Below are 20,839 nucleotides of genomic sequence, written 5' to 3' on the forward strand. Positions count from 1 at the left end.
TCACGTCTAGTTTTTTCAGAAAAAAGCAATATATTAACTGCCTCAATTTCACAATAAAATGTGTACTTCCATCATTTTCTCAATAGATGGCTCTGTTTAGATGATGGTAAAATATTGGTTTTCTAGAATACAAATCCTCCAATTTTTTAACTATAAATGCACATAGAATAGTAAGCATTTAACTTAATCCACCTTCTATCTTCACAAGACACACTGGCATGAAAATTGTACACTTTTATTACGCAAGTTCCATTTCCGAAATCCCTCATCAAATTTCCTTTAAAAAATGTCCAAAACCCAATGTCATAATGCAGTGAGTTGATTGAACTTAATTACATAGAGAGAAATCCTGATCTAGGGGAAAATCCTGATTTGATGGGAAGAAATTTGTCATATACGTCATCAGCATTCAAAATACTTCCAGAATCACCCATTGGTTTGTAAACAACCAAAATTTCCCTTGCTTAAATTTATTATGTTGCATTCTGTAATAGGCATACTAAATGGTGAATATGAGAATTTTGATTGTGAAAAATCCTAACATGCTGGGGAAAAAATGGACGTCATTTCTGTGATCAGCACTCAAAATACTAACAGAATCACTTATTGATTTGGAAGCAACCTAAATTTCCCTTGCATAAATTTATTTTGATGCGTTAGGTAATAGATGTAGTGTAATGGCGAATATGAGAATTTTGATTGTGAAATTGTGAAAAATCCTGACGTGATGGGAAAAATTTGACGTCATTTCCATGATCAGCACTGAAAATATTATCAGAATCACTTATTGATTTGGAAACAACCTAAATTTCCCTTGCATAAATTTATTTTGATGTGCTCTGTAATAGATGTAATATAATGGCAAATATGAGAATTTTGAATGTGAAATTGTGAAAAATCCTAACGTGATGGGAAAAAAGAACATCATTCAATGATCAGCACTGAAAATACTATCAGAATCACTTATTGATTTGGAAACACCCTAATTTCCCCTTACATAAATTTATTTTGATGCGTTAGGTAATAGATGTAGTGTAATGACGAATATGAGAATTTTGATTGTGGAAATGTGAAAAATCCTAACGTGATGGGAAAAAATGGATGTCATTTCCGTGATCAGCATTCAAAATACTTCAAGAATCATCTATTGATTTGAAATCATCCAATTTTTTTTTCAAATATGCAGGGTGGTGAAACCATTTCTTCATGCATGTAAATCAATATTCCATACTAGAACAATATAAAGAACAAACATGAAATATTAACATTACTGTACAACAAAAGTAATTATATACGTATATTGTACATATATGATAGTACTAAATCAATGGGATGTTGAAAATATTGAAAATGCAATTACTGGTTAAATGCAGGTATAAAATATATGTAATAATTCACCACATTGTAATAATAATATCTTGATTTTCTTCACCCTTCAAAGATTTTGTTCTAATTCTATTTCCTTTCATTTCACGTTTCTTCACCAGACGTTAACTCACGTATGTATACTTTTTATTGTTACTTAGAAAATTTATAATAAAAAAATAACATTGCCGAGAAAGCTTGTTTGTTAAAGTAGTACATGCATGGTTCAATATGTTTTTAAAAATATTTCATAACATTTTTAGTAAATTACATAAATGTTTTATTTCTACAAAATCACTTCTATCCTTTATTGTCAATCCAATACATATTTTATATTTTAATTCAGGTGTGAGAATATAACTTATGTCAAATCTATTCTCAAAATAAAGAATAACTGACTTTATTCCTTCCTTTCCAGTTGCTGACATCTTACTGAACTCAGCATATGACTTTGGTAAGTATTTTGTAAATTTGCTGTGAAAATCTTTATAGAGAAAAAATAAATCAACTTATTTGATTTTGATTTGATTTGGTGTTTTAAGTCCACTTTATGCACAGTAAGGCTAATCGGGACTGGACCTACAGTTTAAAGTGGGATCCGAACCACTTGTGCCTCCACTGGGTATCGAACCCGGGACCCCTTGATTACAAGGCGGCGACGCTACCACTGCGCCATCGGGGAGGCCAAATCAACTTATCATCGAGATTATAAATTTTATTTTATTCCAATACATTTGGTTGTCTATGAGCAGAACTGTGCACAAGTTATGTATGAATATTCATGAATTGTGTGCCTCCCAAAATATACATTGACGAAGTTTTATGGTAATCTAAATACTAAGAAAGATCTATAACGTAGATCGTATTTAATATTATGTGTTGCTACATGCAATATAGCAACATTGAAGATTAAAGTTGGAAAATGTCCAAAACATGAATGATAAGACATAATAGAGGAAGCGATTAGAGAGGCAGTTGCCCCTCCACTTTTTGCCCCGCACTATGGCCTCTCAATGCTAAGCTTTGTCTACCAAGAAAGAGTAGACCCCTCGCCCCTATTTTTGGCAGCCAGTCGCCAGTACTAGACATAATAATAAGTATACAGGTAAGAGGTCAACTGTTACTAGTGTATTGGTTTCAGTATTCCGTGAGGTGCAATATACTGACCAAAAGTTTAATCAGGTTCAAATATGGTGCAAAATATGAAAAATGCAAAATTTTATTCAGATCTGCATCAACACCGTGTGGCAAAAATGCACTTCATGCTTATATGACAATATTATAATATTCCAATAATTTCATATCAAATCTATGAGTATTTTCAAAGTGAAACTAGCAAATTGTTCAATGGATTATTTTAATTGTTTTTATTAAAATTTTACATCACTTTTCTGCAACTTATGCCTGATTATGACAGTGAGGATCAAGGATGATTGGGCACACAAGAATACCCATATCAAATCCAGGAATTGAACCCAGAACCTACAGTAGTGAGATGAATGCTTCAGGCCACCAATGAAGCTGGTATTGGCAAAGTACTGGCACCTGCATGTTTTTTTTTTTATTACATACTAGCTGATTACCTGGCATTGCCTGGGTATTTATTTATCCCAATCTTGTATTAGACAGGAAAATAATGAATTCTAACTATAGTGTAAAATGTAACTAATTTTAAATGTGATCGTGAATGTGATCACCAATTAGCTTAGCGACTCCAAAAACTATGGATTTGACACTAATGTAGGTCATTTGTGGCATTTTAATTCTCACCCCCCATGCCGATAGCTGATGAACTTGAAGTTGAACCGCATTGGGAGTGTCATGAAAACTATGGAATCCACACTAATATTGGTCGGTTTTGCAACACAGCCTGAATGTTAGGCAACCCGAGAAACACTATCGTTGTGTGGATTGCATAGTCACGGATGTCTGTTTGTGCGGAATTTAATATCGGTGGTTTTCGATTATTTTTACATGTCACTCCATCCCATCCCACCCCTAGGGGTGCCAGGGGTGTCTTATCCCCAAAGTATTATTTCCAGATTGCAAGTGATACGTGTACCAAGTTTGGTTGAAATTGCTCCAGGCGTTCGAGAGTTATGCCAGAACAAACATATATACACACCCACACACATACATCCATTTTTTTATATATAGAAGATTAATGAACTGTTTAATGATGCTAGAAAATAAATATAAATAATAATTATCCATACCAATATATTAATGTAAAAATAAATCTTTTTCTTTTCTAGTTTCAAGTGGAAGAAATATACAATCATGTAAGTACTTTTTCCTTATTCATTCTTCATGTTGTTTTTTCTATTTTATTTTGTTTATTTGTTGTTATAACATAAGAAGTGAGAGTGAGGTCATGAGAATAACCATTATTAATTTTAGAAAATTGAATGTATCTCAAGGGAAAGAAACATTAATGTTATTGGTCTTTAAGGAACATTAAATATACATGATGTAATGTCTGAACTTTTCATACCTACCTACCACATACAAATTTATTCATTCATTCATTCATATTGTTTTTCTTTCAGTCTCTGATATTGATGAACATTTTGACTACACTGGATGTAAGTATATATTTGGTTTCCTACCGAATATGTGTGTGTGTGTGATTTCATACATTCATATTTATATGTACACAATTTTTTATTGTTTTTAAAGAACATTTACGAAGTGCTATCAACGTATGTAGAAGAATTTCATGTAACTATACTAGTCCATTTCGTGGACAATATCCCATTATCTTAATGTCTATATTTAGATGTTCTCACAGATAGAGTTCTGCAGAACCTACACATAAATTCATAATCTTGATTTTTAACATACAAAATTATGTGAGAAGCATATCAGATACACCAAAATATCTTAATACATAGGCTGATTTTTTAGTAGTGGCAACTATGATATAGCGACACCATGCAACGGAGCCAGGCAATGTCGTTTATACCAAAAGTTAGATACATGCGTACCTCCCTCAGAACAAATAAACTCACTCATCCCACTCCATGCCCGTGTGCAGTGACAACAAGAACAAAGCAGTTGTGAGCGAGCGGTCGTGTTGTGCAGTCACGATGTTTATGAAACAAGAGCAGCGGAACTGGTTAAAAATTAAATGCCCTAGAGGTCGCACAGCACGACAGTGTCACCATGGACTGCAACAGGCTTAATCCCTAAGATGAAGGAATCACTTCGTGGGATTCGCTTCCGAACAGTTCGAGACATTCTTCTGGTTCTCTTCACACTATCAACAGATTAGGCAGTGCCAACGGCTTCCACATCGCTGGAAACACATTGTACGCAATGCTGGGGACTATATAGAAGGCCTGTAAAACTTAGAACCATGTATGTATGCTATGTGTCTACAAAACAGACATTTAGTAGTTGCCACTACTAAAAAATCAGCCCTTGAATATTGATGTGGGAGAGCACCATACACTGAAGGCACATTTAGAGGATGTGGGGATAGAGCTCTACACGTTCTCAATCTCGGACATTTTGGAGGTGATGTGATCAGCACTATGCTCTGGATGCCTACCCCCCCCCCCCCAGGTAACCATATATTGATATGACAATATTAAATTCATGCAACATTCAATACTTTGTCTTGATATGGTTACAAATTTGTTTATTTCACCACGATTTTTTAAAATGATATCATCAATAATTGTTCAAGTTCCTTGAAAACTTCCAAATTCAATGCTACTGGCAGGATGTAAAATTTATTGAAGGTGGCCAATGAAACTGTCTAAAATTGATCTAAAAATTATACACAGAACAAAAATAGTTGTGATGACATTGAAAAACAGCAAAAATTGATTATTACATTGCTAAGTTTTTATGTTAGTGCTCCAGTATTAGGATTACTATAGCAAACAGCACCGGTAAAAGCTAGAGTGAAATCCAAGGTAATATGGTAACTCTTGGTACAAAGTTTACTGAGACAATGACAGAAACTAGACAGTAATGAGCATTTGTATTTATAACTATAGATTTAAATTAAAAATATATGTCAAGCATATACACATTTTATTTTCAGATGATCAGCAAACAAGCCATTTAGTACCTCAAAGTCGTAAGTACAATCATTAATTATTTTGTGTACTCATACAATACAAAAATTATGTTCATACTGTAAACCATTCTTCTACATTGATAGAATATAGTATACATATTAGTTAAAAAACTGATTTTTTAAACTGAGTATTTTTCTTCCTAAATGAGTACTTATTTTTTTTATTGCAGAAGGAAAGGTTCATAGCCAGAAATGGAGAGAAGGTAATTAATATTTTAATTTTCTCTCTGCTATGTTTGTTCGTTTACCTATGATACTGTACTGATATACTGATAAAGTACTATTGTGTATGAAATAATTTCTTAGTATAGATATAATTACTTCTATGTGCAATAATATATAATATACTGTTAATAAAATTGTCAAACTAACATGTTAACTGGAAAAAATATTTGTTGGATCATAATTTTAAAATAATATGCATTGCTTAACAAATAAAGGGGCGTCCAAGTCATTCATTATTATCATGCTTATCAGTGGTCATTCACATATTTTTCATAAGTGGTCAAAGAAAGTCCCTCTACAAGATCTTGTCCTTCAATGTATTTTACTTCTTCTAGTATCCACTTCTTCTTCTTCCCACATCTTTCATGTATTTTCCTTATTTAGCAGCATTTTTCTGCTTCGGGACAGTGACAGCCAAATGAGACAGCCTGGCATCCAGCATTCTGTTGCAAGCACGATTTCTAAAACATTTCAAACATAAAGGTTCTTTCACATGCAGCACTGGAAACTTGGATTACAACAGATTACAGTTAGTGTGAACCTTGTGAAATGTCAATTATACTTTACTACAAAATTGACAAAATCCATTAAGTAGCTACTTTTGTTTCAACTTCTTTGTAACACTGATGAGCTTTGGGGCACAATCTGCATTTCAGTTTTCAGGGTAATGACATTGCTGGAATAGAAATTTGGAAAACATACAGCTATCTCATAATTCAAGAAAACCGAATTTTGTATGAAATGCCTGCCAAGTCCAGCAATGATTCTATCCAAGATGGCAAGCAACAAATGTGTTCGAAGTCTGTTCTCACTATGTTCATTGCTTGAAGTGGAGAAAACTTGCTCTGTGACGAGATATTTCATAAATTTTTCAGGGAAATTTTTCTTCCCTTTCATTGTCTACTTTGATGCTAGTTTCTTCACAAGAGTTCATGGTTTCTTATGGTGAAAATCAGCTTCTCCTGTTGACTTCAGGTTGTCAATAAGCGAACACAGTGGCATTGTCATGTGTGCATCCTTATTCTGAAGATAATTGGAAATGCTCTTTGTATAAACCAGCATTTTAGAGAATTGATTGATGGGGTGTTTCTAAGTCCACTTTATGCGCAGTAAGGCTAATTGGGACTGGACCTACAGTTTAAAGTGGAATCCGAACCACTATGTGTCTCCACCAGGGATCGAACTCAGGACCCCTCTATAAGGCGATGACGCTACCACTGAGAGAATAAACACAGCACATAAATGAAACAAAAGTCTATTTGGTAAGGTAGACCTCTCGCTTCACTTCTGTGAGAAAATCCCCTCTGACAACTTGGAAACAAACACTAAAATAACACTTGATGTCTTTTTCACTGGAAGGCACATCTGGAAATGGCTTGTCCACCTCATGTTTTAACTCTGTCATTGAACCAGTCATCTCTATTTGCAGTGCTGAGCATGGATGCTAAACGAAGACATAAACACACACACGCAGTTTCAAGTGTTTTAGTAAAGATCTCAGTAGTGTACTCTATCGTTCATGCAGCATGTATGCAGGACTTGAGAAATTTCATCTTGGAAGTCGACCTTGTACATCTCTCACTCTTCCACTGATAACACCAGCTCCAATGTATATTTGTGCTACACAATTACAGACATCTATGGAGTTCTTTTACCTGCCCACGATATACATATCAGACAACTGTTTCTTCTTCGCAAAGTCTTTTCTTTTATCTGTCATCAATGCAAATACTTGCTCTGTTTCCACTTTCTGGCTTATTTTACTGAGAATAAGTGTGGACATTAAGCAGATGAATTTGTTTTGTACCACACTGTGAGTATACGTTGCATTTTGAGGTCCAAGTTCAATGTATTTTCAAATGATATCATTGTATTTTTAAATTAACTTTAAGAGATCAAAGAAATTTACTCTCTTAAGGCATGCCTCAATGTAATCATCCCAAAAAGCAAGCCCCTCAATAGCAAGATACTGTAATACATCCACAACTGACATTCAAGTTTTCTTAAACCACCTTTGAATGTCCTTCACTGATTGGCATTGTCCCAGATGATCCACTATTAGAATTATTTGCTCACAACACAGATAATGTTTTGTTGTCGTCAGAATTTTCATGCTGTTTAAATCCATTCGTATTGAACACTTTTTTCCAGTCTTTAAAACGGAATTCATTGAAATCTGATTTTACTGAGAAAAATCAAAACAGAAAGCAGTAACACACAGTATTCTAGCTAGTTGAATAATTCATGACAGGAGATGTTGAAATTCCTGATGTCTTTTCGGAAATATGTTTCTGGAAACTACTTGAGCTTAGGATGTGAAAGGCCATTGGCCGATGTCTGAGAAATATCTGCAGCCCTACAAATTTTCTGCAAAACTGCCGTTTTTGTAGACACTGATGACCAAAGCTCAAAATTTTGTACCTCAACATTTGTGTCTTCTTTGAAATCAGTTAGATCGCTTTCAGTGTTCTCAGAAGTATCAGGCATTTTTTATGTAACATAGGAACTAGCTAATTTTTACTCAGTTCTTCACCAAAATAGCTTTGTTTGTTTTTATTTGAAGACTTTTAGATAGCAAAAAAGAAAGAACAGATGTACAAATTCACTTATCAGCTAGGCTGCAACAATAACATTATCTGAAGAGCATAACTTGCAACCGCTTTTGCAGGAACACCTTTCACCAAAAGTGTAGGTTCACACACTCGCCACAAGGAGAGACAGTAGAGATATGTTACTTTTTGGCCATGAAGGAATAATACAGTTCTTTAAATGGTGTTCATTGTTTAGAGCAGTGTTTCTATCTTTTGATTGTTGTGCATTTGTTTACCCATGGTTCTTTTATAGTTGCTCATTGCCTGGAATACTATTTTAATGTTTTGATTTTTGTCGGGTTATTTATTCTACACTCTACAACATAACACAGTGGTTCCCAAAGGGTGTGTCGCAGCACCCTGCAAGTGTTAGATAGGCCTACATTCTGACTTAGGCACTGTGGAAAAATCTTGGAACACTAAGGGTGCTGTGAAACGAAAAAGTTCAGGAACCCCTGACATAACAGCTTACCATTCCATTGCTAACAATTGTTCTAAACACATGTTCTTATCCTTTACCCATGTGACTCTTCAATATACCGCACAATAGTTATTTTCCTTACAAGATTCAAGCTTTAGTATTTTATGTCTCTTGTCTTTCTATTTAAGTTATTCAGATGATGAATATGAAACCCATACTTTCATCCCACTACTCAGTCCTGGATTTAGAAATTATCAGTTTAGACACATAACCACGGCATAATAAAGCTACTGTATAATTTTTTATTGCTTTGATCAGAAGGGGTTAAGACACTAAGCACTCTAAACCCTCTCTAGGTTAAATTTGACAAGATGCAGTACTTTGGTATGCAGCAGTAGGCTGTACCAGCACCTTTTTGTAGGTGAGAATAAAACTAATGATATGTTATTGTAACGAAAGAAATGTGTGTGCATGATCATTAACAAACATGTAGCACAATATATTGAGTAAATCATATAATATCAGAGTAACAATAGTAAACCAAATTTAAGAGTACTAGAACCTTTCTTCCCAGAAAAAAAGCACTGACAAGACAAATGATGATTACAGGAAATAAATGAAAGAACAACCACATATGCCAAGGTAGGCACCGGAATCTTGAGAAAGTTGGTATTATGAACAGGAAAAATGATAACATGAAAAATCCACCACATTGAAAAGATGTAAATCACCATATTCTTCAAGGTGAAGACCATTATTATTTGCTACTTCTTTGACATCAGTTGACTCGCTGGAAGTGGCGACCATCCCTCCCACCCCTCTGGTTAAGTCACTGTGTTGGCTAATTGAGATGTTGAGGATGAAAGTTATGATAGGACACACGCAAAAAAACATCCATGCCAATACCAGGGTGCATTGGTGATAAGATCACGACCCACTTAGCCAGCAGAGAGACCACTTCTCTCTCGACATTACTCTTGATTTTCTTGTAGTCTCAGTTCAGTCATTCTCTTAGTCAGACTTTATTCTAACATGCCCATAGATTTTCATAATTGGTAAAAGAGAGACATGGTAGTATATAAATACGGAGAAACTAGTACTCACTTTTATCCGCGAAGCTGTTTGAACTACAAACAAAAGACGCACGCCAAGCAACAGTACAGCAAGTTCCAACGAGGATGGTGGCAGTGGCCACTGAAATTAATCGAAAAAGAAAAAAACAGCTTTGCGGATAAAATTGAGTACTAGTTTCTCTGCTTCATGGCTATGTGCTAATCTGCAGCTTTTCATTTTTTTCAATATCCTTCCTACACTTTCCTTGTTTTACCCATAACACTTCAGCTGCTTCAATCCCACTCACTCTCTCTCTCTCTCTCTCTCTCTCTCTCTCTCTCTCTCTCTCTCTCTCTTTCTTTGTCTCACTCTCTCTCTCTCTCTCTTTTTCAGCATGGGCCTGATAGATGATCCTTTTATACAGGGTAAGTAAAAAAGAATGAAACAACTTTACACAGTTAATATGACGTTACTATTTATGATAGAAAATCAGACAAGGCATCAATATAAAGAAAAACTCTGGAAGTTTTATTCTCACTTAGCGGGCTTATTCTGCTTAGCTGATGCTCTGCGATGATCGCCAGTGTCACAAAATGGCTAATGACCAGTAGAAGGCGTATTGTGTGTTGGAGCTATCAAGAACTGATTCAATCACAATGGTGCAAAGACATTTCCGCATGCGTTTCGGTAGTAATGCATATGTATCACCCTTCCGAAAGATTTGTCAAAGTTACAACTGTGAATTGTTAGTGCCTTCAAAACTGTTGACAACGACTTGCTGTCTCATGCATAGCAAGTACTTGATTATCGTTTGAATCTTTTCCACGTTACACGTGGTTCATCTTGAATCTTTACAATGTGAGTCATGTGAGTAAAACATCCAGGGTTCTTCTTTGTATTGATGCCTTGTCTGATTTTCTATCATAAATAGTAACGTCATAATAACTGCGTAAAGTTGTTTAATTCTTGTTTACTTATCCTGAATTTTAGGTTGGTATTGCTGCTACAACTATTTTTCGTCATCTTCTTCTTCTAAGAGAAGCAAATCCAACATGCCTAACCTAACCACCAATGGTGTTTAAGTTGTGTCCGATAAGTGAGACCCCACAAAGCTACCTGCCAATGGCAATGCTTAAAACAATTGTAGCAGCAACCACTACCTATATTTGATAGTTCTAGTAACTATAACTGCTGTCCTCAGTTTTTCACCATGTGTGAATTACAATTACAATATCTTTTTCTTCTTCTCTTAGAACAACACAAGCAAATTGTTGGATCACTGGAATTTGGTAAGTGAAGTTGCATATACAATAAAAGGAATGTATAGTGTACAACCTGTACCAAGAAAATATTGAAATATTAGGGCTCAGCTGATGCAACTTTGAACACATGCTGATATTAATGCTGACAGTATTACTGATTCTCACCAATGTCGATACACACACTTGAAAATTGTAAAAATTATAAATTGTACAAAACATTGATAAATATTAATATATAAGTATTTAACTGCAATTACATCATCAATATACCAGCTTTAGTTTTTAAACATTCAAAGAAGTGCTCTGATATACGAGGCGCATTTAAAAAAAAAAAAAAAAGTGGCGATGTTTTATAAGAACCGACTGGCAACAGCGATCGGATCGCGCCTGTGCAATAACATCACTTGGTCCATTGGCTACCCAGCAACCATACTTTCGCTAGTCAGCTTTTCGTTATCGTGTGTGTTGGAGCATGTTAAAATGGCTGTGTGCATACACAATCCCGTCAGGTGCGAGGTCCATTCTGTGATTCGATTTCTCCACGCCAAAGGACAAAATGTTCCTCAAATTCATCGAGAATTGTGTGAAGTGTATGGTGACAGTATAATGAGTGAAGGAAAGGTGTCGCACATTCAAAGAAGGTCATACTAATATCCATGATTCACTAAAGGCGAAAAAGTTCAAGCAAGCTCCATTTGCACGAAAAATGATGACAACTGTGTTCTGAAACCAACAGGTCGTGCTTTTGGTGGATTACCTAGAACCGGGGAAAACAATCACATTGCAAGCATACTGTGAAACACTTTCCAAACTCAGACGTATCATACAAAACTGACGACGTGGAATGTTGCATTCAGGAATTGTGCTTCTCCATGACGCCAGACCACACACTGCTGCCCTCACTGTTCAGACGATTCGGAAGTTCGAATGGGAACTTTTTGATCACCCCCTGTATAGTCTGGATCTTGCGCCAAGTGACTTTTACCTCTTCCTGCACCTAAAAAAGTGGCTTTCGTCTCAACGATTTGAAGAAACTGAGGTGTTGAAAATGACAAGTGTTGAATTGGCTGAACTCCCATGTGGCAAACTTTTATGCACAGGGTATAAAAAAGCTTGTGCCACGGTACAGAAAGTGCATGGAAAATAATGGTGACTACGTTGAAAAATGAAGTGAATATGTACATGTTTCTAACCAATAATACAATGTTGCTAAACGTACTTTCTTGTTTCCTATAAAATATTGGCCCTTTCTTTTGAAATGTGCCTCGTATTAAGCTAGCAATAATTTAATCACAAAATCTTATTTTCCACACAATGAAAATGTCAAATTTTTCACTATTTGCAGGATAATTAAACTGCAAAATGCCACGCGGCATTTTCGCAAGTCCTGTGACATACACATAATCCAGAAAAGTTTCAGTCTGTATCTGTGAATAAATTCCAACCACTGGTATCGGCCAATACCAATAACTTGGCATCGACTTAGCCCTAAGAAAAATGTATGAAAGCTTGACACCAGAAACATCTTATGCCTTGTGCTGGAAAATATATTATTTTTCACCATTATAAACAGCACATTGAATATTTTACAATAGGTAATGCTTCACAAACTTTTTATTTGTATTGTCAGACCTAGTGGAGTTTTAGAACACCTGGACATCAACAGTAAAGAAAATATAGTATGAAGACAGTAACGTCAAGTGATCAATGTCAAAAATATGCTATAAAAACAGAAGCCCTGTAAACTGTGGTATGTATTTTGTCAACAATTAACAATCTTAGAACTAAAGTAAGTTGTGATGTATTAGGAAAGAATGAGGAATGAGGAAGTGTAAGTGTCAGCACAAGATAGAATGTGGAATGGTGTGAGTGCAAGATGTGATAAGGGTGTTGACGTAGAGAGGTGAATGATCGGAAGTTTTGGAGGAAAAGGAAGAACGAGAGTAGAGGAGTTGAATTAGAGCCGGCAACGGAATAGCATCCATTTCAGGAGAAGGTCCTCACTCATCCCAGGTAAATTATACCAACCCAGCAACTAAACATGAAACTGTCTGTCGTTGTACAAGTTATTAGAGATGTGGGAATAAATTGGTATTTTATAATTCGACTACTTAAATTCGTAGGCATATGTTTGTTCCTTTTGCCAAAGATGAACATTCGCCTATTCATCCCCTATTAGTCGACATTAATTACCACTTTGCAGCCCATCCTTAATTCTAGGAAGTGTACTAAGTCTCGAAGCTTTCTTGGTGACAAATAATGAAAAGATTCTATTGAGATATCGACAAGGTGAGTTGTGGAAAGGATTCCAGGCTTTAAAGAGCTAACATCACTCTCATCTTCAGGGCAGAATTCACTTCTACTTCCACCTTGAAGATCAGAGTTACATTAGCTCTACAAAGCTTGAAATCCTTTCCACGACTCAACTGGTCGATAGCCCAAGAGAATCTTTTCATCAATCTTGGAACTGATTCAGCAAGCTATGTAATCACTAACACAAGTTTTTTTTTACCATTCCAACCACATTGGACCTGATGATGCAAATGAGAAATTGTTGACATTTTACATGTTACAAAATAATCAATGTACTGTTTATATAATATATGATAATATAAGAAGACATTTGTAGTAGGGCATTACATTTATTTTTTAATAGTTTCTTGAAAAACAGGAAGGCTATTTTCAAGTTTGATCAGGGTTCCTTCAATCTAATAAAAATCGACTATCGGCTTGTACAAATGAGGTTTGATATGGAAGAAAAATATTGTGGAAATTACTAATCTGAACAATTAAATGTGTGTGTTGAAGCTGGAAGATTACAATTGATTAAGTTATTATTTAAGCTCTTGGTATGTGTTCAATTTTTAGGGAAAATATAAAGGAATGACTTCCTATTGCATAAGGAATAAATCTGACGGCTCTGTTCTATTACCTGATCTTATCTGTAAAATACAATACATAAAAAGTTACAAAATTAACTAACTAACTAACTCTCTAGCCTTCTTAAACCCGAAGGTTCATGGCTGCAGCAACACAGGCCTTCCATCAGTCCCTATCTTGAGCAAGATCTATATACTCTTTTCCATCCCTACTGATTTCCTTTAGGTCCATCTCAACATTGTCCCTCCATCTTCGTCTTGGCCTTCCTACAGGTCTCTTACCATCTGGTTTCCCAACAAGAATCCTGTAAACTCCTCTTTTCTCTCCCATTCGTGCCACATGGCCTGCCCACCTAAGTCTTCTTGATTTAATTATTCTAATAATATCTGGAAATGAGTACAAATTATGTAGTTCTAAATTATGTAACCTTCTCCACTCACCTGTCTCCTCATCCCTTTTAGGTCCAAATATTTTCCTAAGGATCTTATTTTCAAATACTCTCAATTTATGTTCCTCTTTCAATGTAAGGGACCAAGTTTCACAGTTGGAGCTCCGCAATTTCTCCCGAATTTAGCCTGGCTCATTGAGATATTTATATCTAGAACTTTATATATTCCACTCGCCGGCAACTTGCAACTATTTGTATAAGCGTCGTGAAGTGTTGTGATACCAGGAATTGAATAATCAAAGATTACAATGTCGAAGCCATCTATCAATACAGTTTCAACTCGGGTAGACGGTGTGGAGTCGATGCTACGGGACTTCGAGAGCCGCCTGCAAGAGATCGTCGAGCAGCAGCCAGCCCCTAACAGCGTGGACAGCAGCGCCGTTACACCGTTGCAAGATCTCTGCGCTTCCTTCAAGAAATTCAAGGAGGAGGTTGAAGACACATTCAAAGTTGTGAAGTCCGACCTGCAGATTTTAAGGAAGGAAGCGGCAGAAAATGCCATCAGAATCGACGACCTCGAAATGTACTCTCGGAGAAACTGCCTCCTCCTGCATGGAATTCCTGAAAGATCAAACGAAAATACAGACTCCCTGGTACTTGACGTTCTCCACCAGAATCTAAACCTACAACACATCACCCTGGAGCACATCGAAAGATCTCACCGCCTTGGCCCTCAAAGAAGAACCGCCGCCGATGCCGTCCGTGAAGGAAGGAGGCCTATCATCTTTCGTCTGACCAGCTACCGCACCAGGGACGAAGTTTGGAGGCGGAAGAAATCTCTGAAAGGGACGAAGCTGCTCATTACCGAATCCCTGACGTCCGTGCGACAAGATGTGTTGCGGAGGGCAAAAAACCGCCACGGCCAACGGAACGTGTGGACCCAAGATGGAAGAATTATCATCCTCTTACCGACTGGCCGAAAAGTATCCGTCACAACACTAGCGGTACTTGACAACATGAAATAAATGCGGGATGAAAAGTAAATTTGCAATAAGGATTCATGAGTGTATGTTTAAATAATGCAATTGTGTGTGTGTTGTGTGTTATGTGTTTTTATTGTGTACAAGCGCGTGAAACTATTTTTTCTTTGCGTATCAATTTTTCTTCCTTGTGCATACGTTCCGTCCATTTGAGTGTCTTTAAATTTAAATCTAATGGAAGTGTGTTATTTCTGTGTTCACTGCACCTGCCTTTCATCAACGCTACTTTTATGGTAAGTCAAATCTTTTTTAAACTAATTATATATGTAATCTCGTTTAAAATGAGTGCTTTCCATCCATTTGTCAGCACTTTTAAAAACCGTAAGAAATATTATGGCTGATAGAGACGATTTGTGTACTGTAAATTCGGCAACGCCGACGTCAAACTTTTTCAACCAACTTTGCAACATTTGTACCTCTTCAACAAACAGCAACAATGGCCTTTCCTACTCAACTGCAGCGCTACAAACGGAAACGGTTTATCCATATTCTGGGCCGCAGCTGAATCTTACACCCGGCAGCTTTAACGCAATTCATATCAACGCGCAAAGTATTCTCGCTCATTTCCTAGAAGTAGAAAATATAATTCAAATAAACAAAGACGTACATGCCTTACTGGTCTCGGAAACATGGTTGAAGGAGAGTCTTTCGGACGATCTGGTGCATCTTACGGGATTTCGTTTATTTAGGAAAGACAGAATCGGAAAGAGGGGAGGGGGAGTGGCAATTTATTTGCGCGAGGACGTCCCTGCCAAAATTCTCTCAAAGTCGCCCGATGCCTATGAAGGTTCATCGGAATATATAATCCTCGAAATCAGTATCTGTCAACAAAAACTCCTCCTGGCGGTAGTCTATCGTCCACCTTGCACTCGCCTTGATAACTTCGAGAACAACGTTGCAAACTTTCTACCAAAATATTCACACACGATCGTTCTGGGAGATATGAATACCGACCTATGTAGCAAAAAAGAAAAGGTTATAGAATTCCGTGATACGTTCTCTGCTTTAAATCTTTCCATTTGCCATTTAGATCCAACCCACCACACGGCCACTTCCGACTAGTGGCTTGACGTCATCTTGGTTTCTGACGAAAATCGTGTAACGTGCCATGGCCAAATACCAGTGCCTGGAATTTCCTACCACAATTTAATTTACGTGTGCTATTATCTTCGCATTCCTAAATACAAAGCAAAACAAGTTTCATATAGAGACCTCAAAAACATTAACGAAGCCCGCCTAAATGAAGACGCTGCCCTTGTACCATGGCATTTAATCAGTACGTTACCTACAGTGGATGAGCAAGTCTTATTGTTAAATACCTTTATCCTCCAATTGTACAATAAACATGCTCCAGTCAGGAAGAAGCGTGTTTCGCGTCCCCCTGCTCCCTGGCTGACGGACGAGTTGCACCGGCTTATGGCGATGCGTGACAAAGCGTACACCAAATATAGGAAGGCGATCAAGGTCGGTGATTATAACACATCCATCTTTGAAAATTACAGAATTCTGAGGAACCGTTGCACCCAGGAAGTACGAAAATCAAAGCGTCGATTCGCGTCTGAACTACTAACATACGAAAGCAAACCTGACGTCCTCTGGAAAAAATTGAAAATACTGGGAGTTGGGAAACGGAGAAACCACGAATCCGTGAATAAATTTCCACCGGAAGTATTGAACGATCACTTTTGTGATCTTCCGATCGTCGATGATAATGTGAAACACGAAACGATTCGTAACATTGAAACACGCTCCACAACTGCTCCAAAATTTTGTTTTTCTTATTTTTCGCCGGAACAGGTCAGAAAATCGTTACAGAAGATAAAGTCATCGGCCGTAGGAGTAGATGAAATTTCTATCCTCATGGTTAAAAAAATTCTCTACCACGTACTTGCTCCTATCACTCATATTTTTAATTTTTCTTTAATTACCGGCGCATTTCCCTCGTCTTGGAAACTCGCCCTGGTACGCCCTATACCTAAAACAAACAACATAATAAACGTCAACGATTACCGACCAATCAGCATCCTCCCAGCCTTGTCTAAAGCCCTAGAGCATCTGGTTAGCGATCAAACCCGGGACTTTCTAACGCGAAATAATCTAATAGATCCTCTTCAGTCTGGCTTTCGAAGTAACCACAGCACTTGCACGGCTCTTGTCAATGTAACCGATGACATGAGGCTAGCCATGGACAATAAACAACTTACGATTCTGGTACTTCTAGACTTTACAAAAGCTTTTCAGACAATTGATCATGAAATTCTACTCGCTAAATTATCATCGATTTTCAATTTTTCCGACTCCGCGGTTAATTGGTTCTGCTCCTATCTACAAGAACGTCGACAATGTGTCGTTGACCTATATGGAAAATCGTCGTGGAAAAACATTCCATGTGGTGTCCCTCAAGGCACCGTACTCGGCCCCCTCTTATTTGCTCTGTATATAAACGACCTCCCGACGGTGCTTAACGGCTGTAAATACCATATCTATGCCGACGATTTTCAGTTATATTTCTCTTTCCCCCCGCAAGAAATACTGCATGCAATAGAAATTGTGAACAATGACCTTAAACAAATAAGTACTTGGTCTGCACACCATGGCTTACATCTAAACCCGACTAAAACCCAGTGTATTCTTGTAGGTTCCCCTAGAATTTTGAGCAAAATAGATAAATCTAGCCTCCCTAGACTCAACATAAATGATATTCATCTGCCCTTCTCCACTACTGTTAAGAATCTGGGTGTGATACTCAACCAACATCTCACCTGGGCAGAGCAAGTTAACTCTGTATCTAGAAGAGCTTTCGGTGCATTGCATTCACTCTATCGGCTCAAAAACTTCCTCCCTGAACGCATAAAAATTAAACTGGTCCAGTCTCTTGTATTTCCCATTGTTGACTATTGCGACATTGCTTTCTTGGATGTCAATCACGAGCAAGCTAAACGACTGCAGCGAATTCAAAATGCCTGCATTCATTTCGTTTTCGACCTAAAATATTCAGACCATTTGACATCGTACTTTGCGAAGGTCGAGTGGCTTAAATTAAGCGATAAACGTAATTTTCATAAGTTAACTTTACTGTACAAAATCCTCCAAATAAAAGACCCGCAATATCTCTATAACCGATTTCAACATCTTTCCGACTTTCACAGCCACAACACCAGATCGCGCGAAAGGTCTCTGCTGTCCATTCCACTCCACAAATCCAACTTTTATGCAAATTCTTTTACTGTTACCTCAGCAGGCCTTTGGAACAAGTTGCCACCTGAAATTCATGTCTCTTCCTCAATTGTGACGTTCAAAAAATTGTTAAAGTTACACATATTATACAATGAAAATTAAATGTTTGATTTCCCTATTAATATGGCAGGTGCAGAGAATAATAGAAGGACGTAAGGCACTAAAATGAATTAGAGTAATAGTTAAGATGAATTATCGTCAAAGTATACCGTTTTGGACTGTGTTTTAAGTATGTGTAATATTGGACTGTGCTTAAGTAAGTGTAGTGTTATGTATTTGCTTGTACGTGTGTAAGGGCAAAGATATGTATGTGTGTGTGTGAGTGTGTGTGTCCGTATCTATAGGTTAGATTACCTTTCTTATATGTAATTTCTCTTTGTATTTTTTATTTCTCTGTAATTTTTTATATATTTTTTTTCTTCCTTTTTTTTCAATGTTTTAATTATTTCATATTCAATTTTTTTTGTAAACATGGTCAAGTGGAAGAAAAGGCTCCACAGCCTTAACTTCGCCATGTAAAAGAAGACGAAATAAATAAATAAATAAATAAATAAAATTAACATAAATCTTTATTTAATTTCAGTAATAAAGATGGAGGGCCCGTTAGATAATATATTAGGTAAGTTTAACAAAAGATATAATGGATTGTTACTTTACAAGTTAGCTTCCCTGATGGAGTAGTGGTAATGTTGTCACTTTATGTCACCCAGTGGAGGCACTTAGTGGTTCAGATCTTACTTTAAACTGTAGGTCTAGTCTCGATTATCCCTTCTGTGCACAAAGTGGATTTAAAAAATCTTTGTCATACTTTACGAGTTATTATTGTAAGTGCAAATGTGATTTAATGTTAGTAATTTTATTAGTTTCTTATTTTCATGGATTGTCATTGTTAAGAAAATTAAAATATGTATAATACAGTTCTATACACAGAAGATGTTTGTCTAGTACACTGAGAATGCTAGTGAATATTGAATGCTTAGCTGCAACGCACAGAGCTACCCTGATGTCAAAGCTACGCTTGTAACGAATTATGTAGGATGACAGAAATGGAATTTCATAAAGCATGTAGAAATACATGATGAAAGAAAGACATACAAAATCATCAGCTGCTCCAAAACATTGTCAAAAATACAAACTTTTAAGTTCACTTAATGCACAGTAGGGCTAATCAGGACTGGACCTACAGTTTAAAGTGAGATCCGAACCAGCATGTGCCTCCATCAGGTATCGAACCCGGGACCCCTTGAATGAACACATTTGTAACTTCTATATACTCAAGTCCCATGGGTCTAGATGGCAGAGAATTGGTTGATAGAGTTGGTGTTTTAAGTCAACTTTATGCACAGTAAAGCTATTCGGGACTGGACCTACATTTTAAATTGGGATACAAACCACTATGTGCCTTGATCAGATATCAAACCCGGGACCCCTTGAATGTACACATTTGTAACTTCTATATACTCAAGTCCCATGAGTCTAGACACCAGAGAATTGATTGATTGAGTTGGTGTTTTAAGTCCACTTTATGCACAGTAGGGCTAATTGGGACTAGACCTACATTTTTAAGTGGGATACGAACCACTATGTGCCTCTACTGGGTATCGAACCCGGGATCCCTTGATTACAAGGTGATGAAGATGCCACTGAACCATCAGGGAAGCATCTATATATTTAGTGTCCTGTACTTATTACCTAACATTCTTAGAAAATTGAGTGATTGTATGTACTTTCTTCCTTCACTAAATTATTTTTCCTTCACGAATTATTCTAAATATGAGGGGCAATCAAAAAATTCATAGAATGATGTGTGAGGTAAATCAAATGGTAGTTTTACACCTTACACTACAAGTGTTCATCCCCAATTTCATATTGATTGTTTTTTCCTGTTTCAAATTAGCTGGATTCTGAAAGATGTCAGCCCAAATTCCAAGAATGGAGGAAAACAAAGTTTGAACCCTAATCAAATATTTGTGTTTGAAGCACGCATTCAAAAGGATTATTATTCCAAAGTTGCAAAATTTGCAGCAGCATTCTTCCATGGAAGCACCCCTGTTCAGGTTGCCCATCAACATCAGGCACTGTAGAATTGATTATCAAAGTGGAACAAATTGTGATGGCAGAAAGGCAAGTGACCATTGGGCATGTAGTAGAGTCTGGGTATTTCATTTAGTAAGGCACAAGCAACATTGACGGAACACCTAGAGATGGAAAAAATCTCTGTCTGATGGGTGTCCACAATCAGGCCATGTGATGATTTTAGAGTCACTCTTGAAAATGTTTCAGCAGG

At 36.8% G+C, this 20,839-nt stretch overlaps 1 protein-coding gene across 1 annotated transcript in view; it reads left to right on the top strand.

The window, feature by feature from the left end:
• The window catches only part of LOC146001931 (uncharacterized), a 33,887-nt gene that overhangs the window by 5,076 nt on the left and 7,972 nt on the right, over positions 1-20,839 (top strand). The window contains exons 5-12 of the mRNA XM_083139651.1: positions 1,488-1,499; positions 1,784-1,819; positions 3,621-3,647; positions 3,915-3,950; positions 5,420-5,455; positions 5,626-5,658; positions 10,999-11,034; positions 19,136-19,171. Of these exons, the coding sequence (XP_082995777.1) occupies positions 1,488-1,499; positions 1,784-1,819; positions 3,621-3,647; positions 3,915-3,950; positions 5,420-5,455; positions 5,626-5,658; positions 10,999-11,034; positions 19,136-19,171 (252 nt within the window). The remainder of the gene's footprint in view (positions 1-1,487; positions 1,500-1,783; positions 1,820-3,620; positions 3,648-3,914; positions 3,951-5,419; positions 5,456-5,625; positions 5,659-10,998; positions 11,035-19,135; positions 19,172-20,839) is intronic.

The sequence above is a fragment of the Lepisma saccharinum genome, chromosome 18 (assembly GCF_977018435.1).
Source record: "Lepisma saccharinum chromosome 18, izLepSacc3.1, whole genome shotgun sequence".
NCBI classification, from domain to species: domain Eukaryota; kingdom Metazoa; phylum Arthropoda; class Insecta; order Zygentoma; family Lepismatidae; genus Lepisma; species Lepisma saccharinum.